Source organism: Nematolebias whitei, chromosome 19 (genome assembly GCF_014905685.2).
Source record: "Nematolebias whitei isolate Nwh7 chromosome 19, NemWhi1, whole genome shotgun sequence".
Taxonomy (NCBI): domain Eukaryota; kingdom Metazoa; phylum Chordata; class Actinopteri; order Cyprinodontiformes; family Rivulidae; genus Nematolebias; species Nematolebias whitei.
In genome coordinates, this window is record NC_056516.1 from 22,595,870 (window position 1) to 22,619,166 (window position 23,297).

At 40.9% G+C, this 23,297-nt stretch overlaps 1 protein-coding gene across 1 annotated transcript in view; it reads right to left on the reverse strand.

The window, feature by feature from the left end:
- Window positions 1-23,297, reverse strand: part of cpne4b (copine IVb) — a 32,599-nt gene that overhangs the window by 4,420 nt on the left and 4,882 nt on the right. The window contains exons 2-14 of the mRNA XM_037692861.1: window positions 21,444-21,623; window positions 18,966-19,037; window positions 18,695-18,769; window positions 18,092-18,175; window positions 17,903-17,992; window positions 13,071-13,172; window positions 12,858-12,944; window positions 7,667-7,726; window positions 7,428-7,561; window positions 7,158-7,212; window positions 6,908-6,959; window positions 4,771-4,904; window positions 4,171-4,407 (exon numbers count right to left, since the gene is read on the reverse strand). Coding sequence (XP_037548789.1) covers window positions 4,171-4,407; window positions 4,771-4,904; window positions 6,908-6,959; window positions 7,158-7,212; window positions 7,428-7,561; window positions 7,667-7,726; window positions 12,858-12,944; window positions 13,071-13,172; window positions 17,903-17,992; window positions 18,092-18,175; window positions 18,695-18,769; window positions 18,966-19,037; window positions 21,444-21,623 — 1,362 coding nt within the window. The remainder of the gene's footprint in view (window positions 1-4,170; window positions 4,408-4,770; window positions 4,905-6,907; window positions 6,960-7,157; window positions 7,213-7,427; window positions 7,562-7,666; window positions 7,727-12,857; window positions 12,945-13,070; window positions 13,173-17,902; window positions 17,993-18,091; window positions 18,176-18,694; window positions 18,770-18,965; window positions 19,038-21,443; window positions 21,624-23,297) is intronic.

The window sequence follows — 23,297 nt, forward strand, 5'->3', positions numbered from 1 at the left end:
TCACTATCTGTGTCTCGGAGCTCCTGTTACACATCTTCCGAATGAAAAATACTGTTATGGATATGGTGAGCTGGACTTTCAACGCAATCGACAAAATTTTTGAAGGTTTGGTTCGTGCTACGAGGACTCAAAATCAGCTGATTTATGAACTAAACCGTAAGATGGAAGTGATTTTTGAGAATCGCAGGCCACCTGCAGCTTTAGGACTCACCACCATGTTGGAGACAACCTTGAAGGAGGCTCAAAGCATGGATAGTGGAATGCCCACAAATCTGGCCATTTTGGATCGAAAGTACCAGTGGGACTCAAGGCTGACAAGAAAAAAACAGTCTGCCTGAAGAAATTAACAATTGTCTGGGACATGGGTACCTAAGGAAAAGCTTCATCTATTGCAACACCCCCGAGAATTTTTGTGCAGGCTTATTAGTACTGTCAGCTGACCAACATCTTGTCATGACTATGGTGCTATATCTGGAAGTGCTTCATGGACAAATCTCACCATCTTGACGTCAAATGCATATGTAATGTGTTTATAAATGTGCTTGCTGGTAGAGTTTTTTGATGTCTTCGATCGTGTCCTGATAAGGACAAGGCGTGAAGAGGTCTTTTTTGTAATACCACTATCCATCCTCATGGCCTTTTCCCTTTTTCTGTCTAAAAAGTATTCTGATAAAGTATAAGAGGCAGCACTTCCGTAGTAGCAGCACTTCGTCCATCTTTTGGACGACTGTACAAACATAATCTCACTGTATCTCGGTACAATTATAATAAAGCTTATTCTGATTCTGATTATGAGGTCAAGAACATAGGGCTACAGCTCTCAGTCAAATCTAGACTTTTTGAATCTTTAATGTCAGAGTCTGTCATACTCCATCTCACTTTATTTCACGAGACAAAGCATCATCAGAATCCTTCCACCCCAGCCTCTTCACTGTCCTCCTCCTCCTCTTTTTTCCACCCTTGCTCTCCCTCCTCTGCTACCTGTTATCCCCCACTCCACTTGTCACCCAGCAGCTCTGTCCTGCTAATCCCTTCTGAAAAGAAACGACGGAGCAGAAAATCACCTCTCCACCTCTGTCACACACTCCCTCGCTCCCTTTTGTCTTTAGCTCTGGTCTTCTGTTGACCCCCCCAACCACGTCTTTCCTCCCCTCCAACACCAGCTCTCTCTCTCATTCCCTCCACTCATTCCCATCCTTCCAAATTATTCATAACTTCTCTTCTCTGTCCAAACCCCACTCTTCAAACACTCAATACATGTTCCTTCTCTTTAACCTGCTGATTCGATGGGATATAATTGCCTAATTTCCCAGCCTGTCACAGACCAAACTCACCATAACGGACCCCAGCAAACACATGTGGTCAGAGCCAAGCAAAATTAATGCCACCAGAGTGAAACTTACACACACACACGAACGCTCAAGAGAACTGATGTGTTCTGACGAGCACAGCAGGCTTATTACGCCCACATAGGGAGGAAAAAAAAAAACCTGTCATTTCTGATCCCAGCCTCCTAAAGTTCACAACTCAAACTGATCATCACAGATACCCACAAAGAAAGCCATTACTGAGGAAATGACTTAATATGGAACAAATACACACGTTATTATGTCATGGCTTGGCTTGTTGATGTGTTTTTTAATTGATTTGTATTAAATTTTCTTTGAGTTGTGCATGTTTAATATGAGATTTAGGCAGTTCTGTTCTTCAGGCTTTGACGTTTTCCATCGTCTTTCTTTCTAGCTTCTCTCATGCCACCTGTATTGCATTAGTAATCAGAACACCCTTCTGAATACATACACTCTCCGTTTTCCTTATTTGTTGCTCAAATAACCCGTTCACCTCCATACATCTCACTGTTTGGTGGTTTCTCTGTTGCAAAGCTTTGATATTAAAGTACCGCTAGGTTCCTGAGAACTGCTTCCTTTGCACTTGCATTAGAGTCCACCAAAGGAGACAGACAGTATCTGTTATAAACTTTTAGTTAAAAGAGCCTGCTGCACAACAAAGCACAGCTTTGAATACTAATATCATAATAATACAGTGTAATGGCCTAAAACACATCAAGATATGAGCCTGTCTCTTTACGGACCTGCTGTTTGTTGTGCCGTATACAACAGAAATCGTGACCAGGATCAGTACAACTGCAGGCTCTACTAACAAAGGCCTCCCAGAAAAGAAAGATGTCATATTCAGTTAGTTTACCAACTAGGAATAGGAGGAATAGATTATTTTATTTTTTGCAAAACAGCTGTCTGCCTCAGTTAAAAAGATTCTGTGGATAACTTGAGTCAAATTGCTTGTTTGTTTATGCTTTTGTTGTTAAAGAAACAGTTCCCATTGGTTCGCAAATCCAGTTGGACCAATCATGACTCGTCTTTGCTCAGTATTCTCATGAAAATGGTTTGGACAAGTCCTCAGCAGTATGCAAGCAAAGTGGCACATGATCTGGCACTTTCATTACTTTTTCATCTGATCTGACCTGTTGTGTTTTCTGTTTTAAGATAAGAACTTTATTGATCCCGCAGGAAATTGTTGTTGTTGTGTTTCACCCAAGGATGCTGTTGTTTATGATGCAGTTAACCGTACTCCAGCAACGAGGAAGATGTTTTTGTTGCCACACTGTAATTTTCTGTCATTTCTCAGCGTGGAGAAAAGAGGACCATTTCAGACTAAACTAGTCATTCTCACACTTTTCAGCTTCTGACCCGCAAAGAACTGCAGCAGAGATCTGTAACCTCGATTATGGCTGGTTGAAGTATACGATAAGGGCAGCACGGTGGCGCAGTTGGTAGAGCTACTGCCTCTCAGCGAGCAGGCTTCAAATCCCCGGTTCAAATCCCAGCCCAGAGGCCTCTCTGGGTTCTCCATGAAAACGTGGGTTTTCTCCAGGTACTCCAGTTTCCTCCCACAGAACAAAAACATGCATGTTTGAGTGGTAACTCTAAATTGTATCTAGGTGTGAGTGAGAGAGTGGTTGGTTGTTTGTCTCTGTGTGTCCCTGTGATGGACTGGAGACCTGTCCAGGGTGTCCCCCACCTCTCGAACAGTGATAGCTGGATATGGGCACCAGTGACCCCCGCAACCCAAAAAGGTAGAAGCAGGTAAAGATAATGGATTGATGGAAGTATACTATTGAGGTAATTAATCAACAGTATGATGATAAAAGTCAGCCTCCCCACCATCACTGACATTTACACCTCCAGATACAGGAAGAAGACCACCTGCATCATGAAGGACCACACTCACCTGGCACACACTCTTTTTGCCCTGCTCCCCTCTAATCAGGATAATCATTGTGATTTTTTTTTTAATCACTGTAATGCACTTTGTTGATATGTGCTGCTGATCGCATGCTGCTGATTATTTCATGCTGCTGTATCCATTCTTACTCATCTACTCACACAGACTCATGTTTGTGCTGCTGTTGTTCGGGTATTGTTTTTCACTATTAGTGTTTAGCGTATTTCTTAGTTCATATCTTAGATCCTTATAAGTGTTTCTTTTTACAATTTATATTTTTGCTATTGTTGGATGTAATTGGAACCCTGTGTACACAATTTTGTTCCACCTCATGTACCACAAGTGATGCGAATGATAATAAAACCTACTTGAACTTGAACATATCCCATCACTTCTTGTGTCAAAGTTTTAAACAGCAGTCAGTCCTATGTGATTTGGTAGTGGTTGGAGTATGTGATAGGAATGACTCTCATCTACTACTGTAGCAAACTTTAGCTCAATATCTCTGAAACTGACTGACTTGGAGCTATTTTTGTGTTTGTCACAGTCCATGTGCTGTGGTGGCCTGCTTGAATCGAGTGGACTCTAAAAGGTAATCAGTTATAAATCATTACTTTCTGAGGATTTCGTTGAAATCCAGCAAATGGTTCATGATATATTTTTGCAAAGACTAACAAACACGCAAAGACATTTACCTTATATCCTACCCTTCCTAGCGATGGGCGGTTACAAAAGTAAACTAAAAAACCATGGGCTCACACCGAACACCTAAAGAGTTGGATATTTTCATTTAGGAGTTCCTAACTGTTGTGAAAAAGAAACAGCAGCGTTTGATGCTCAGGGAGTGCAGACAGCTGGGCATCAGCTGTATTTACACCAGCTGAGGAGAAGTGGTAACAGAAAACGCTCCCACCAGCCACCACCTACGTGTTTGAAGTCCTTGAAAGGGACAAACTGGACGATGTCACGGAGGACCGGCTCGCCTTTGGGCGAACGCAGGATCCCATCGTCGCCGTCAAGGATCTGCATGTCGGTGAAGTCAGCGTTGCCCACGCCAACGATGATGACGGACATGGGCAAGTGAGAGGCGTGCACAATGGCCTCCCGTGTGTCCGCCATGTCGGTGATGACGCCGTCCGTCAGGATCAGCAGAATGAAGTATTCCTAAATGGCCGGAAGGAGAGTTATGGGTTGAAGGAAGGAAGCGAGGACAAGAAGTTCAATAAAAGCGATCATTTAAATGTTGGCTTCTTGTCAGGAGCTAATTTAAACACAAGTCAGTGTAATCCACCAGAGAGCCTGAAAAGAAGCTGAGGGCATTAAGGCAGGAAGGAATTCATGCTCTAAATTTATGACCTGAATTAAATTAATACCAATCAATCCCTCTCTAATCTGCCAATTCCTGTCTTTTACTTGCCATTTGTATTTTTTTCTTCTCCCAGTTTGCCAGTACAAAGTGGAAACAATCACAACGGCCACATAGTTTATTTTTTAAATGTATTTCATCTTTTCCATTTTCTCTCTTACCATGGCCTCTTTGGTGTGCATCTCCTCAGAGGCAGAGGAGGCAACTTTCTGGATAATTGGGGCGATGTTGGTGGGCCCGTACAGCTGGATTTTAGGAAGGCAATTCTGGTAGGCCTCCACCACACCTTGGATCCCTGCAACACACAAATAAGTTCTTACATGTTGTGTGACTGTTTATGAAGGCTTCTCACTACTGTGATCCATTTTTATTCCGTTTGGTTTTCTTTCCCGTCCCGCAGTTTTTAAGCTATTTCAACAAATCATAAATCAGCTCTTTCCAGACAATCCTGCTATGACTTGGTATTAGTGAAACATTAGCTTTTTGAAATATTTAGCCTTTTCTGACATTTTTTTTTCTCATTGGAAATGAATTGAGCTCATTTTACATCCTTCAGATCTTTAGATCTGTTTTACAACTTTTTATTGCTCCTTTTACATTTTCTTCTAAATCAGCTTCTTTCAGCTTCCTTCTGCAAATTTAAACTTTTTCAGGTACTTTCAGCTAATTTTAGCTGTTTTTTCCCCCCAGCTGTTTTGTGCTCCTTACAGATTCTTTATGCTAGCTACAACATTTTTGTGCTTCTCTGCTATTTCTTTCTACTAATTTCACCTCGTTATGCTCCTTTATGAAAATAAGTTAAAGCTTTTTCTGCTGTTTCAGCTACTATTTAACAGTTTTATACTAGTTTTAGCTTTTTCATCTATCTCCATTATTTTTTTTAACTTACTATCAATTTTTTCATCATAAATCAGCAAAATCTCTCCACTTCCTTCTGGCAATTCAAGCTTGTTTCTGCTCTTTTTTTAGCTACCTTTCAGCTGTTTTTTTGGCTAGTTTAAGCTTTTTTCAGATAATTTCCACGTTTTTGTGCTCATTTCTGCTTTTTTCAGACAAATTGGGCAAACATGTTCTTTCTGTTTTCTTCTGCTAATTTAAGCTAGTTTGACCTTTTCAGCTAACTTTTTTTGTTTACCATTTTTAGCTAATATTGGCTGTTTTCAGATGAATTCAAGTTTTTGATGGTAATTTCTGCTACTTTCAGCCTAGTTAACTTCTTTATGCTCATTTCAACTTGTTAAGCTCTTTTCAGCTTAATTATGCTAGTTTCAGCCATTTCTAATATTTCAGCTACTATTTAACTGTTTTATGCTAATTTTAGCTGTTTCAAGCAATTCCACATTTTTTAGCAAATTTTTTCCACTTCCTTCTAGTAGTTTAAGCTTCTGCCTTTCAGTTTCTTTTCTGCCATTTTTTTTTGATAATTTCAGCTTTTTTAGCTTCTTTTCCTCATTTTTGTGCTAATTTCTGCTCATTTAAACCTATTTCAGCAAATATGTGTTTTTTCTGCTTTCTTCTGTTAATTTAGGCTTGTTCTTCCATTTCAGCTATATTTCAGAATGTTTCTTTAGCTAACAGAGTCTATGCTCAATAATCCAGGTACACAATCCAACAATTTTCAGTCAAAAAAGAAACTGTCCAGATGACCTGACTGAAAATTGTTGGTTTCTTTAGCTAATTTCAGCCGTTTCTCAGCAAGTTTTTCTGCAATAAGCATTCACACTGCATTTTCGCAGGAAATGCAATTTCTCCAGTTTATTTTGTTTTCCACTTCAATCCTATTTCTGTATAGTCTGCTGCCGCGGCGACCTCGCAAAGTCAAAGTTGTTGTACTTACAAAAGTATTTGCTACAATAAATCAGACACTCCGCATGTGATTATGCTCCAAGGTGACTGAGTATTTCTCAAAAAGCGTTCCCTCATGGTGCACACGAATGTGTGGTGCTGCACACACACCCTCGTGGCGGCGACTGCAGCTATGCAGGGAGAGGAACACAGAAGCCCATTTCACACATAGAGATTAGTGTTGTTTTTCTCTGTGTCGAAGAGCCTGAAATACATCCTGCAGCATTGTGACAAATCTCCCAACTGCATTTTGGAGAGTGGATGCATGCCTTTATTTATTTGTGAGCGGAGAAGAAACCAAGCTACAGAAGGAGAAAGGAGGAAAAGATGAGAGGCATGCAGAGGATATATTACCGGGCTGTGTTTTTTTAGTTCTGTGATGTGTGAACGTGCACGTAAAAAACCTCTTTAAGCAAAATCAAGTGCTTTTCTGTTCGAGGTGTGGAAACTCACCGGCACATTCGGGGTTTTCCTCATCAAAGTTCACAGCAAAGTCATGGGAAACCTTCAAGTGGGGAAAAAAGAGAAGATGGAGGCCTCTTAAATGCTGCGACAAACCTAACGCTCAGCACAACATGTCAAGTCCAATTTACAAGCTGAAGCGTGAGTTCTGCTTTCATGGTAATCAAAAGCAAAAATCTTTTATGTGAACCATTCAGAACCCTCATCGTTGCTTCGCTTTCTGCCCACTCAAATGTCCTACCTTGAAGTCAGGTGGAATGAGAGCTCCGAAACCAAACGCGGGGAACATTTTATCGCTGGAGAACAGAGAAGAGACGTGACTCACGGGGAAACACAGCACGGTGGGAAGGACAAATTACGGACAAAAGCTTGAGCTTTCTGAACTTTGTGCATATTAATAACTTCACGCAGGAAAGGATTCTCAAGGAGAAAACATGGAGTGCGTGTTTGAGAGCACTTTGATGTGTGTGTCAGCATGAGGTGAAAGAAGATTGATGTGAGTGGACTCAACCTGTCATAGTCCTGGCAGATCTCGCCTACAGCCACCAGCGCTTTCAGGTACTCGTTGGGCTGGTAGGGGTGGATGTAGTGGAGGGAGCAGCTGTTTCTCGGGTCTCCGTTGGACGCCGTGAAGTCTATTGCCACCTGGGACAGAAACGCATGACAGTCACACAGCGTGGTGGGGGGGGGGAGACAAACAGGCAAATATGCAAATATTGATTAATTTGTCCTATTTTTGAGAGAAAGTACCGTGAACTGAATCTGGCAGCCCCCCATGATGTAATCCAGGAACGAGTACATTTTGATGATCTGTCAGGAGAGATCACTTTAATTAAGGCTTTGTGGTGGGAATTGTTCACTGGCTTAGAAAAAGACAGGAAATGGTTTTCATGGTCTCAGATGGAGAGGCATTTCTCAACTGAGTGTTGATTTTTCACATGAGCTGCAACAGGAAAACAGGAACAGTGATCTTGACCTTTCTAAGCAGCTTTAAACATCTGTTAAGTTCCTGCATGGCAAAAACCAATGCAGACATGTTCCTGTTTTTAGTTTTCTACACCGCCTTATGATCTAGCTGTTTTTTTTTTGCTACTTTTTTCCTTTTGACTGTCCGCTTGGTTGCCATCCATCCATCCATCCATTATCTTTACCCGCTTATTCCATTTTGGGTCACGGGGGTCGCCGATGCCCATGTCCAGCAATCACTGTGCGAGGGGCGGGGTACACCCTGGACGGGTCGCAAGTCCATCACAGGGACACATAGAGACAAACGAGACAAACAACCATTCACTCACTCATTCACACCTAGGGACAATTTAGAGTTACCAATCAGCCTAACATGCATGTTTTTGGTCTGTGGGAGGAAACCGGCACACCCGGAGAAAACCCACGCAGCACGGAGAGAACATGCAAACTCCACCCAGAAAGGCCCCTGGACCGGGGTTTGAACCAGGGACCTGCTCACTGAGAGGCAGCAGCTCTCGTTTGGTTGCCATTTTATTTTAATTTGTGAAAAAAAACCTCTGTATGCCTCTTTTATGATTGTCTATTGTTGTCGTTGTTGTCCACTGTTGTCATCACTCTTTGTTAAAATCAGGTCTCTCTTGTAAATGAGTTCTCGAGGCTCAATGGGATTAACCTGTATAAATAAAAGGTGGAATTAATGGAAGTAAAGACTGATGAGATTAAAAGGAAAGTTCTGTCTAATAACTGTCAGTACTTTATCAGTCATAGAGCATAGAGTCTGAAGGGCAGAAGTCTTTCTCCTGGCTTGGCTAATGGCTAGCCAAGCCAGAAGAAAGGCTCGATTCTGGGGAAAAGTTATGAACAATCAATATATTACCTGATGAAGATAGCTCCTCCAACAGGCTCATTCTGGAGAAGTTTAATTCTGATGAGCTAGTGGCTAATCCAGGGGTCTGCAATCTTTGCAGTATAAGGAGCCATTTTTGCCACTTTGCTTACTAATTACGACGTGTGTGGAGCTGCAAAACCAACTACAACTGTGTACTGTCAACTGGTGGCCCATGGGCCACTACAAGTTTGTTGGAGATGGCTTTTCCAGCCAGTGGGGGTGATATATGAAAAATATCTAACTATTATTAATGTTTATTGATATTTTTTACATTTTAATACAAAATAAAAGACCAGATTCATGTAAAGAAAGAAAAAAATACATTTTTTAACAATTTTATAAACATTAAAACACTGAACTCTGCAGGTGAGTTCTCTTAATTGTTGAAGAATTAAATATTCTATTTAAAACATAAAGTTAAAGACAGTATAAACTTAGGCCAGTTTGTTGGATATCCAGTTACATTTTTAAAGAAAAATAAATACTTCTGTTTACATTGACTTTGTTTTTTGTGTTTTATTCTTAGCATCGTCAAATATTCCTTCTCAGCAACTTGTCTTAAAGATATTCCAAAACATTCTGGTGGTTTTGAGAGAAACATCACGCAGTGAGACTGGAAGTCGACTTAACGTGTTTAACAAACGAGTAGCATGATGTAGTCCAGATGTTTTACGCCTTGTATTTGTACTATTTTTTTACATTTTTGAAAATGACAGGAAATCTGATAAAACTAACCATTTTCATTGTTGGTAATAATTTAAATAAAATTCAGTTTTATGCTAGTTTTGGTCAAAGCCTGAAAGAGCTGCTGCAGATGTACCAAAGAGCCACACGAGGCCCTGGAGCCACAGGTTGCAGACCCCTGGGCTAGTCCAAGGAAGGCCAAGATCAAAGTTGTCTTGAGTCATGTCTTATTTGAAAATAATCCATAGCAGTTCATTTTTATATACCTTTTGTTTTTAATAAACTTTTACATTTCCACTAATTTCACATTACAATTATTTTTATAGAAATTATTGGATATTTATAAGCACAAATATCTGCATTAGCAAGTTAGCTGTAGTACTTTTGGTGCAGCCTGGGGCACTTCCAGCAGGAATATCATATTATACTGTATCTTCTAGAAATAAACCTGTATTGAAAGATAGATGGCAGTGTAAAGGTTAAAGTAGTGTTTGCATGAACTGCTGTGATTTCTTTAGACTGGATTTGTTTTAAGATGGCTACAATCTATGTTAACCTTTGCTTGTCCATGCTAGCTGTTAGCTCGTCAGTTGCTATATCTTCAAAACGAGGTCATTAAACAAGCTTTCTAAGAAAAAAAGGTGAGATATTAATTTTCATAACCTTTTGACAAAACCCCACTTTAAACGATCAGAAATAACCTTTTTTTTTTAATCATGGATGAATGTTCTTTGAATTATGAAGACATATTATGAAAAGGAACAAGAAGCTCCAAAGATAAAAAAGTTGTATTTTATAGAATAAACTATTTTAGATCAGTATATGTGGTCCAGGTTGATGTAGTTTAATACAATCCTTATGTGGCTGGTTTTTTTTGTTTTACTTTTGCCTATATAGGCGAGCTCCACTGTGCACTACATGATAAGTGATGCCATCAGAGGTTTTTATGCAGACCTCCTTATCCCATTCATTTGTTGTACAGAAGATTGTTCAATCTGCAAAATACTTCTGTTAGTAGATGCCAAACTACTGCTGATTTCTGGAGCACACTCAGAAAACCACTGGGCACTGGAATACCTACACCTTACTGGTGCAGCCATGTTTCTGTACACATGTCTACAACTGAGTATAATTGGACCCTGAGGGTTAGAGCTGATATAACTGGGTTGTGCACTTTTTTCCCCATCTGTAACTGGCCAACAACTGCACCAAAGGAGTGCATCTTTTCTTACCAACTAACAACACAGGATACAATATTGTCAGTGATCATTTCTCAGTTTCATCACAAACTTGCATCAGCTAACCGTTATCTTTTAGTGTCAGCTCTAAGCTGACAAAAAGACACGTTGAAATTCAGGGACACTGGCGGAGCGCTGCAGGGGAACATTTGGACATCTCCACTCTGCAGACATGCCCTCAGGCCTCACTGCCTAAGTAGTCCAGGATGGAGCTAAGGCAAAAATCACAAGCTTGAAACACGGGGAAGACATGCGAGTGATTTTAAGGCCAGAGCTGAGGTTTGTCATGTTATAAAGCATGACCAACTTTTGTTAGTTTCATTTTTTTTTAAGACAATTAAGGCTTTATTTTGGATTACTGTATGTGCAAAAAAGAACTGCATTATTTCTCACAGAAGCATACCACGCCCAAGTTGTTTATTACTATTACTAAAATATTACTTTTTTTAGGTTTTCATTTCAGACATGCAATGACTAAAATGTTTAATATACAAGCTTATAAATGACTGCATGTCATAGAGAAGCAGAGTCCTATTTTTAACACAAACAACCAAAATCAAAAGCTGAACCTGATTTAATTTGGTTCCCTTCAAGTGAACCGAGGAGACCGTTTCTCAAAAAGCAAGAGCAAGATGCTAAATCATGCTTCGCCTTGCAAACCAGGGACAAAGATGCATTAATATGCAGCTTGTGGCCCTGAAATTATTTTTTGGTGGACACGGCAAAAACGACACAACTCTTACTGAAGCAGAAACAACAATAAAAAGATGCTGACAATGTACATCTAGTCACTTTTTCACTCAGTTTAAATTATATTCACCACAACAGATAATCTACATTAGCCAATGCAAAAATGGCTAAAACTCAGTCAGTTCCACAGATACTGAGCTCAAATTTGATGTGTTAGTAGCAGAAAGTTATTCACAACAAAACTATAGCCATCCATCCATCCATTATCTTTACCCGTTTATTCCATTTTGGGTCACGGGGGTCGCTGGTGCCCATGTCCAGCAATCACTGTGCGAGGGGCGGGGTACACCCTGGACGGGTCGCAAGTCCATCACAGGGCCACATAGAGACAAACGAGACAAACAACCATTCACTCTCTCACTCACACCTAGGGACAATTTAGAGTTACCAATCAGCCTAACATGCATGTTTTTGGACTGTGGGAGGAAACCGGAGCACCCGGAGAAAACCCACGCATGCACAGAGAGAACATGCAAACTCCACCCAGAAGGCCCCTGGACCGGGGTTTGAACCAGGGACCTGCTCGCTGAGAGGCAGCAGCTCTACCAGTTGCGCCACTGTGCTGCCCAACTATAGCCATGACTTCTATAATATAGCATAAAGTGTTATAAAGTTTGACCAAAACTGCACAACAAAAGACAATTTTAATGTAAAACTCTGGGTTGAAAGTGGTGGGTGATATGCATTCCTTTAAGGAATGCCAGACATTATTATTTTTTTATTATTTTTAACTGACTGATTCAAAAAGTAGTAAAATTCCCTGGTTCCAGTTTCTCTCTGTGACCACATTTAGATAAATATGTTCAGCTGTGAGAGATGTATGAAATTTTCAAATGTTGATCAAAAATTGCCTGAAAGAGATATTATTACTGGCGGCAATTGTTTGATGAGGATATAATGGGAAATTATACACCAAGATGAAGAAACTGAAAACATAAAATTGTGTCACAGTTGGTGAAGGCAGGACCCAAGCGCAGGTGAACGAAAGGAGCTTAAAGTAAAATAAAACTAATTTATTTGAACAAAAATGAAAACAAAAGGCTGATGTGGCAGCAACAACTTACAACAAAACTCAGGAGTGGAAAACGCAGAGAGGCACGAGGAAGACGGAGACCTCTGATGGTGAGGTGGAGACAAGGGATGGTTTAAATAACAAACTGAGTGAGAGGGAAACTGGGAACACCTGGACTGAACACTGACTGGGAACAGGTGAAGGTGGCAGGTTGATTGGCAAAAACACTGAGGAGATTTACTGAGGGTGAATGGAAGATGGTGCAAGAAACATCGGGACATAAAACAAGAATTAAACTAGAATACTCAAATAAAACCCTAACACTGAAACACAAGATCAGAAAAACACAACCGAACCAAAGAACAACCATGAACAATGAAAGGAGTAACTCTTGTACATCACCTTGCAATGGTTGAGCATGACTGTGCCAGAGTTCCTGTAATTCTTCTTCTTCATCTGATATTTAGGGTTAATGCATTCCCATTGGATCTGGACAAACAAATGGAAGACATGTGCTCCATGTGGCATTTGGGGAGAGCAGAGTTAACTGTGGGCTTGATAATATGCGCAGCATACACAATTCGAGGCTTGGATATTAAGTGTGCACCTCCCTACCTGCTTGCCCTCCTGCTCGGCCCTCATCATCTCTTTAAACGTGGTCTGAAATTCTCCAATAAAATCATGTTTGCCGTTGGAGTCCCAGTCCCAAACTGTGCACTGGGGCAGAAAGCAGACACGTGCACAAAATGCACACGTCCACACTGTTAGAATACAGCAGCAACACACACGCAGAGAAATGCCATGCTGAATGATTGATGGGGTGCTGTTGGTGGGGGGGCCATGGAGCAGTGAAATATTAATCTGAGGATGCTGAGAAGCTTAAGAGACAGCTCTATGAGCGACAGTGTTTAGATGCAATGGCCTGTTTTTCTCAAAGGAGGTAGCTGACGATATAAATGACTTCAATTGAACGAGGGTCAAAGAGCACGGGCTAAATGTCTTCGAAAGAAGCAATTTGATCATCAAAGCGTGACAAGAGACACCAATCTATGGACTGTCCCACAGAGTTTCTCCAGTCAGTAACACTTTATAGATTCTGTCAGAGGGTGTCCAAACTTTTTTGAACTAAGATCTACTTTTGAAGTTGCCAGTTTGCCACAATCAATTTGTCTAGTCTCAGTATCAGTAGTGGTCTCAGGTAAACAGTGGGTCGTAATATTATGAGCATACCTCACTTCCACAAAGGCCAGCACATCTAACAGAATATAGCATGTTACCAGTTTTAAAGACTTGAATAAAGAGTTGTGACAACCACAAAAACAACAGTTTATCAAAAAATAATGAAGCAAAAGACTACTGTGCATGTCCTATCCTGACTCCCGGCAAAGAAACAGGAAAAAACTGGTGTTCTAACAAAAAGGGCCTCTTTCCCTTCCTTCTGCAATTAGTGCTCACTTTTTACAAAAGATGGCTTACATGGATGTAGAATCACAAATCTATTTAACAATCTCAAACAACAACACAATTATTTCAAATACAACAAATCAGAATGTAAGGACTTGAAGCAAAACTAAGCAGCTCTCTGGAGACAGCAGGGTGGGCTGTCATGTGCAGGTCTACAAGGGTTCAGTTCCTCACCCGTCCAGACTGCAGGTTCAAACAAGACAATCACAGCCCTCCCTTGTTCAACGCCTAATCATACAACAAACCTTGTATTTCTATCCTTATTAAGACACACTTCATTGTTTCTTAGTAATTGGGAACAATGGCACATCTTTGAGTGCAGTCAAGACCTCACGTTTATTTCTAAAATCACTAAAAAAGGTGCATCTGCAGCTTCAATAAATGCTTCTTTCACAACCTTGCCATCGCTGAAAGACTTTGAGTTTGGAGAGAACACGGCTGACCCGGTCCAATGTGGCAACCTTATCTTTGGTGTTAGGTCAGGTGAGGATAATCTGATTTTGGTTTTTCAGCTCCCGATCTTTCTGGGCTCGTAAAACGGTTTTAGTGAGGAGGTCTATATTATAGTGTTTGTTTGTGCACCGTCCTGTGATGCTGCTCCAAGTTACTCTTGTTAGACAAGTTCCCAAGCTCCAGTTTGACTGGTGGCTGATAGAAAAACTTTATTGCCCTTTTTTGTTGTTGTTGTTAAGAATAGTTTTAAGTACATTTAGCAGAGTAGATTGAGAGAATACAGGCACAAAAATAATGTGAAACATAAAACAACAAGGGGGCAGCACGGTGGTGCAACTGGTAGAGCTGCTGCCTCTCAGCGAACAGGTCCCTGGTTCAAATCCTGGTGCGGGGGCCTTTCTGGGTGGAGTTTGCATATTCTCTCCGTGCATGTGTGGGTTTTCTCCGGGTAATCCAGTTTCCTCCCACAGACCAAAAACATGCATGTTAGGCTGATTGGTAACTCTAAATTGTCCCTAGGTGTGAATGAGAGAGTGAATGGTTGTCTATTTTGTCTCTATGTGGCCCTGTGGTGGACTGGAGACCCGTCCAGGGTGTACCCCGCCCCTTGCACAGCGATTGCTGGACATGAGCACCGGCGACCCCAGTGACCCAAAATGGAAGAAGCGGGTAAAAGATAATGGATGGATGGATGGATGGATGGATGGATGGATGGATGGATGGATGGATGGATGGATGGATGGATGGATAGATGGATAGATGGATAGATGATAGATAGATAGATAGACGTTTTCTCCAAATCTTCCAATCTACCAGAGACCAGTCCATGATCTATTGGTAGATCACAATCGGTGGTATGAGCGTCGCTGCTATAAGTCATTTAAAACAACATTTAAAATGACTTCAGTCTCTAAAGTTTCATAGAGATTCATGCACATGGTCTTTCATAAACTTTTACATTGCTGTCAGTTTTGGATGTGCAGTTGTTTGATCTCAACCCTGTTTGGTCTAGCCGTTAGCTTGTTAATCCAACAACCGGTAAGGTAATTGTTGCTAACTTTTCCACAGAACAGTCACTCAGAACATTTGAATTATTAACTGGAGAATTAGTGTTTTCTGTGACAATACAGTAAGAATCCTGAGGGCTGGATGGATTTGCTCAAATTTGCTGAAGAAGCTGAAACTGGGTTGTTAAAGCCAAAAGAAGCAGAACACCAGCTAATAGCTAAAAGGAACAAAAAAGAAGAATCAATAGATAAAAGCTAAAAGAAACTAATGCTAGCCAAAAACTAAAATAAGCAACATGCTAAACGCAGCAAAACACAGGCTGAAAACCAAATAATATTGTAATATTGAAAACAATCGTGTGAATGCTGAATCAGCATTCACACAAGTAGAGAGATGTCCAGAAAAGCCTCTGTGTCTGTTCTTTAGTGGTATGAAGGCTGTGAATCAATCCGTTTGCTGTAGAAACTCTTGACCCTTTTATTTACGGTCAAAACAGCAACTAGCAATCAGAAGCAGTCCAAAGGCGCTTGATTAAAGACAAAGACAGCAATAATCCTCTTATTTCCTGTCTCCCACTTAAGCCGCTGAGAGCACTGACTTGAAGTGCGTGTGCCCTTTTTGTCATTGTGTGTGAATCATGAGTTGTTGGTTTTTGTTACAATAATTTCAGTGTAGGAGGGCAGCCTTGCTCCAACTTCAAGTTGCTGAGAGGCGCGCAAGTGACTAGTGAAAAAATGAAGAAGCTGTGCTCCATTCACTGAATACTAACTGATGGAGAGATGGAGCAACCAGTGAGGGGAGGAGTACAGAGGGGTGAAGACACCAGTGAGGAGAAGTACAAAGGGAGAGGCAGCCAGACACTGCAGAAGAGGGTTATGCATTTATGCATTGGTCAGTTAGTATCCTGGTGGAAAAGAAAGTTCCAGTCTGAAAAGAAATCTCTGCCGTGCCATTTCTTACTATAGCCCCGATGCTTCAAACAGGTAGCCGTGGAAACCGCAGTCGATGGCGTCCATGTGAGTGAGCGAGCCCTTTCTCCTGCTGTCAGGAGCCATGCGGAGTTAAGAAGTCTTTGAATATTTAATGAACATCCTCATGTATATTCATGAGGAGGATAAAACCTCCCAGTTGATGCACAGCCACTACTTGTGCGTACACACACACTTAGGTTCACGATAAGTGATGGTTAAAGTTTAGAATGACCACTGAGCTCTTTAAATAACACAATGCCAACTGGGACGCTCATGACCTGAAATAAAGTCATGAAGAAAACCGCTTTGTGACTTCCTCACATCTCTACTTTCAGTTTGTTCACTGCAAAGGTTTGTGCAAAATGACTGTTACAGTGAATCCAAAAGGGACTTTGTTCCCCCTAGGTATTGACAAAACTAAAGTAGAAATACGGGACAGAATTAGGATGTAGCAAGAACTTTGTGAGACCCTGTTTGATGAGATGACAGCTTGTAAAAACATTTTAAAGCTGGCTAAGCTGCTGTCAGTTTGTGCCTGTGTGTGTGTGTTTCTTTTTGCAAATGGCTTCTGGTTCTCCAAGATTCTAGTAAATATGCTTTATTGTCACGCACTGTCAAAGGTGAAAGGTCAGCAATATTTTTGCCTGTGTCAGTTGGCGTAGTCATTCGTCTGTACTGTGAGCAAAATATCTCATGAACCAATGGACGAACTTGAGATGAAACTTTAGAAGAACATCTACGACTAAATTACTTAAAATTAATTAATTAGAGCAAAGTGGTCACTACAGCCAGCGACCTTAGCAAACACAAAAATACCTCAAATCTAGTCCTATTTTATTTTTATTTTTTTGCTTGCTCTCGATGAAGGCAGACACTTCCTCATTCACTCCATCCCTGCTTTGCTCTTTGTCTTGTGAACCTTTATCAGAGCCCATTTTTGCATACCTTCCAAACTGTAAACTATGGATTTGCTCAGCTGGTCTCTAAACGCAATTGATTAAATGTTCTCAACAAGAAGACAGGGTGAAGGAGAGCCCTCTTACCTGAGAAACATAATTGGACTTATGATAACTGGATTCTGCTTTTTGGGGTCGGTGGAAATCTGGATTATCGACAAATTTGGAAATGTCAGCATTTGTTGAGTGTGATATCTTGTGATATTGCACAAGATCACACATAGTATTTTGAAGGTTTGCTCAAACCCACACAATTATTTCTCAACCCAAGTTGACCTAAAAGTGAGATTTGAATGGATAAGCATCCTGACCTCATTTAAAGTCTAAGGAATCAGTTTAAGAGTGCAAACTTGTGCATGTAATACTTATCATAAGTATAATATGTTTTATGACTTCTATCTGTGATAAAAAGTGAAAACTCTTGCTTACAAGCTTCAGCAGACATTCAGACGTTGTGTGGCCTTGGCCCTCTAAACGACTCACAACAAAGAGAATAATGGCCAGGGCTTTTCTACACAGACTGTTGCAGAATTTATTTGTTTGAAGATCTTAACAACAGATTCGTCATCTTGAAAAGTGGTAGTCGAACACCCACCTTTAGTTCCCTGTCGTGATCTCCACTGCAGAGTGTGTTCAAGGAAACTTTAAAGGCTTTCCAAACCGGGCTCAGGTTGTTCATGACCGTCTGCACAGACGAGCATTAAAAAAAAATATATATATTGTTCAAACTGGATCTGAAACATTTGAATACTGGTGCATGTGCATGTAAATGTGCTGTGATTACCTCAGTTCTATGCACAAGTGATTCCGATCCATCGTCATTTAGTCTAAAAATCTCCAGAAATGGGTCCGACTTACTGAAGAAATCCTTCAAAGAAAAATCGCACGTGTAAATGATTCCCTCAGAAGTGCCTTTGATCACTAAATCATTCAAACACTATCAGAATCATTCACCTCTCCACACACACCCTATTTTTTGGAGAGGTTTCTCCTGCCCATCCTTCTCCTGTCCTTTCCAAATTACCCACCCCTCTCTTTCTGTACGCCATCATTTCCCCTGGGCTGAACTTGTCTGGATTAGTTAGCTGTGGCTGTGTGTGCGAGTGTGCGTGCGCAAGCTAAAAATTAATATAGTAATCAATGTGTGAGGGGTTGTTGAGATAAAAGAGGGTTATTGTTGTGGGGAGGTGCCCATCTAGCTCTGCTGAGCCCCTTTAAAGCCAAATTGTCCTCCTGTGTATTCTCCGAGTGGCTTCATCATCAAATCGCACAGCACTGCAACTCCACACACACACACACTTATAACACACAAACATATTCCCTGTTTCCTGTCAAATATTGCAGATTTTCACAAACTTCTGAGAGCCTGCAAGCGACTGCAACAAACCTTGTCGTCTAGCTTCCGAGCACTGAAGGAGAGTTCAACGTAATCGTCGTTGCCGGATAACTCCTCGGCTGTCACCTGTACAGATGGGGTGGGGGTGCGGAGAGACAGGGAGGGAGTCGGACAAAGACGCATAGGAAGGAGTTGTGAGGAAAATGAGATGGAAATGAGGAGCCGAACAGACTGAAGGAGCGACTTCATCAAATTAATTATCTTCAGAGTGTGAGGGTGTGTGAGTGGGTGCGTGTGAGCTGTGCACGGAGCAGCTTCATACCATGATGGAAGACTTCCCAGCAGTGTTTCCCTGTTTGAGCAGAGCTTTGGTCAGTTTCCTCTGTGAGACGATCTGAAACAAACAGTGACACAGGATCCTTAGAGGGTCAGCCTCGGGTTACTTGAGCTATCAGGATGTTGAACGGCCGACTGCTCAGCGTTTACTGCATGAAGGGCGAGGCGGACACCACAAACAGATAAAAGCATAGGTGAGCCAAAAATAAAATATTTCCGGTGGCATGAACGTTCTAGATGAGAGGATCTGTGTTTTGTCAGCCGCTGCCACACCTGTTCCTCATTGTCCTTCCCCAGGTGTTCCTGATTAATCTGTCATTAGTTTCCCTACAAGCTCTGTGTCAGTTTGTTTCTTCCCTGTCCGTGGATTGTGCTCTCCAGCCGCCACGTTCTGTCTTCCTCCGTGTATCCTTGCTCCTGTGTTCATGTAAGTTTTTGCTGCCACGTCAGCCTTTTTGTTTCTTTAAACAAATATTGTTCTTTATTTTATTCCTGAGTTCCCTATGTCTGCATTTGGGTTCAACAAAATGCAGAACGTGATACTAAATTAGAAAGCAGACGCCATGTGAAGCATAGATAAGTACTACGTGTCAGTCTTTGAAGATCTTGAATCTTTTTTTTTTTTGGGAGGGGGAGGGGGTGTTTATCCAAATTAGTTACCTATATCTAATTGCATCAGAAACAAACATCATTTTAAACTTGCAACAATTAAGTAGATAACTCAGACAAAAGCCAACATGCTCATACTGAGTAAAATCTCGGTTTCAGAAGGAGCTATGTGGTTTTCACCTGGGTCATGGAACAGTGAACCAGAGAAGCAGATCCTCACCCTTGAAGAGTTGCTCATGGGGTCATGGGAATGTGACTCTCTAGTCCAGGGGTGTCAAACCCACTTACAAAAGGGGGGTCAAAATTTAAACCTTTTTCAAACTAAGGGCCGGTTTCAGAATCTACATTAAGTCAAGTTAGATACCCAACATCTTTTCTTGGTTGCAGGTTCCTCAACAAGTTTGATCGGTCTCATTTGACATTTTCTGTTGCATTTTTGACATAATAATAAAATATCACTGAAAAAAAATTAAGTGATAAAAGCATTTTACATTTAAAGTAACATCTTGAGGGCCAGATAAGACGTTAAGGAGGGCCATATTTGGCCCCCGGGCCTTGAGTTTGACACATATGCTCTAGTCTATACACGTTTTCCTTTATTTGTAAGAGTTCAAGGATCTGGGTGTCTTGTTCACCAGTGGTAGGATGGAGTTAGATTGATTGTTGAATCTGGAGCCTTGTCTTTGTGGAGCTGCGACTCCTCTTCACCAAAAGAAGGTGTTTCAGGCATCTTATCAGGATGCCTCCTGAATCCCTCTTATGGAGGTTTACTTGGAACATCCCACCAAGAGGAAATTCCTGGGCTGCCCCAAGACCCACTGGAAGGATATGTGTCCTCTCTGGCCTGGAAATGCCCTGGAGAGGGCCGCTGAGGGTGTTCCCTCCTGGACGTTGTTAAAATCACAATGCACACATGAGGTGTATTCACAACAAACTGAAACAATTTTGTCCTTTTAGCTGGATAAATAGTCAATTTTTACTATGCAGAAAAACCTTGGCATTGTGTTATCTGGTCTCACTGCAACTCTCTGGCCTTGATAATCCTCCTCCTCCGTGGCTGTTATCTCCGTTCTACCAACTACTACTACACCCAGCATCTATTTCTTGTTGATAGCATCACTGAGCAAAAGATGAAAAAGCAAATGCATCCCACTTGTCTGCGTGACAGACTAGCTCAGAATGATGTGAGACGCTGTATCGGGTGGTGAGTCCTTGAAATCAGCCAACTCTGTGCCTTAATGAAAGCAACAACAATTTTCTTTTGAAAAGCGCTCGGACGAGGAGTAATTGGAGTAAATAGAGAAAATCTTTAGATATTGATCGCAGCTATCACAAGCGCTCAGCCCCATTTTGTGAGTGAGGCTACGCAGATTAACATATGCACATATAAATGCACTGAGAAAAAGTTTGGAGCCGCCTCGAGACTTTATCTAAACAGAAACCCAAGGACGCTGAAGTTTATATGCAAACTTAAAATGGAAAAAACATCCTTGGCTAAACTGGGTTTCTGACAGTTTTCTTTTGGATTAAACAGCAAAACTGATACAATACGCACATCAAACAACTTATTTAACTGAGTTAACATTTCTTTTTTTCAACGCAGAAATAATGGAAAAGTCTAACTAGAATTCTTGGTTTTATGACATACACCAAATATCTAAGGGTGAGCACCTGAACACACTTGACCAAAAGTTATTATCCCTGTCTGAAAATGATGGGATGGTATAAGTGACTGGTAAAGTCTCATGAAATGTTTTAAGGTTATGGTCTCAGTCTCTCTCTTTTACCAAAGTTATTGTTTCATATACAGTACTATGTGTTCCAAATTCAGGATCCAGTCAGCATGCAGACCTACCTGTCCCAGGGTACACTCCATAGCTCCCAGGAAGTCCGCATCTCGTAGGCCGTTATTTCCAGAACTGATGTCGTGCAGCTCAAACCGAAGCCTCTGGACCTCCTCAAAGTAGTAATCTACCAAGAAGATCTTGGAGAAGACTGGACTGCTGCTGCTGCGGATCACCTCAGTACGGTCCACCTGTAGAGACACACAGAAAAGCATAAGGAGAAGCACAAACACACACCAACAACTTCAGGCCTGGTGTGAAAAAGGAAGAGCTGCCTGATGATGTTTAAATAAAGTTGACTCCAAATTTGAGTTAATATCTTAGAAAAACTATTAAAAGAATGCAGATATAATGGGAGAAATCAAGTTTTGATCCAGTGTTTACCGTATTTTTTGCTGTATAAGTCACGTTTTTTTTTTTTTGCATAATTTGCATGCCCTGCAACTTATAGGCCGAAGCGACATATTTATGGATTTTTCCACTTTATTAGACAAATGTGGGCGGTGCGACATGGGCGGTGCGACATGGGCGGTGCAACATGGACGGTGCGACGTGGGCAGTGCGACGTGGGCGGTGCGACGTGTACGGCGGAAAATACGGTATTTTGTAAGTTAATTAAAAAAATAATATATCTATTGTTTATGGTAGTTTAAATTTAATGGAGAGACAAAAAAATCCACTTTAGTCACTCCTTTGTTGTCTTGGTAGAAAAAGACCCATCTATAACACATCATCATCATCATCAGCCCTCCAGCTGTGCAGAGAAGACTCTCATCCAACATGGTACATTTCACTGTCTATTGGCTCGTTGATGCTGTGAAGTCGTCCTGTACCCTTAGCTGATAAAACAACCCCAACGCATAATGTTTCCACCTCTGTGCTTGACTGTAGGAATAGAGTTCTTCTGATCAAACAGAAAAACAAAGCAGATGCAAATCAAGAAAATCTGAATCAAACCGTTTCTTTATTAGTTTACATGTTTAACAACAATTATAAAAAGGTATTTAAATATGTAATTAGCGAGGGGGGGGGGACTTTTTCCCAAAGCTTAGAAAATTAATTTAGTAAAACATAAATATGCATTAAAAAGTTGGTTGTCATATTTTCTGTTATCTACAAAGCTCTCAACAACCTAGCTCCATATTATATTACAGATGTTCTATATTTTCCTAACAGAGCACTTCACTCTCAAACTGCAGGTTTACTTGTGGTTCCTAGAGTTTCCAAAAGCAGAATGGGAGGAAGATCTTTCAGTTATCAGGCTCCTCTCTTGTGGAACCAACTTCCAGTTTCTGTCCGTGAGGCTGACACATTGTCCAGTTTTAAGACTGGGCTAAAGACTTTTGTTTTTGATCAATCCTATAGTTAGGGTCGGCTTGTTATGCTGCCATAGGCTTAGACTACTGGAGGACAAATTGACCTAATTTCCTTAAATTAATTGTTACAATTGAATATTTTTAATTTGATACTATTTCTATCTTAACGTGATTCTTGACCTGCCATTGTGTATCTGTTCCTCTCAAACCCAGCCAGTAGATGTCCAAAGTAGATGGACGCTTGTCCTGAGCCTGGTTTTGCTCAAGGTTTCTTCCTCATGAGGGAGTTTTTCCTTTCTACTGTCGCCTTCATGTTTGCTCAAGATGAAAGTTCTGCGATGGAGTTAAACTCAAAGCAGTCTGCTCCTCAGGTAAATGACGTTAACGTATTATTTTTATATATGAATGTGTCTGTTCAGTGTCCTGAGATTACTTCTGTTTTGACTTGGTGCTATATAAATTAACTGAATTAAATTGAATTTATTTAATAATAACCTTAATTTAAATTATGTGTTGTTGTTTTTTTTCCCCAAAGTGGACAGAAATATG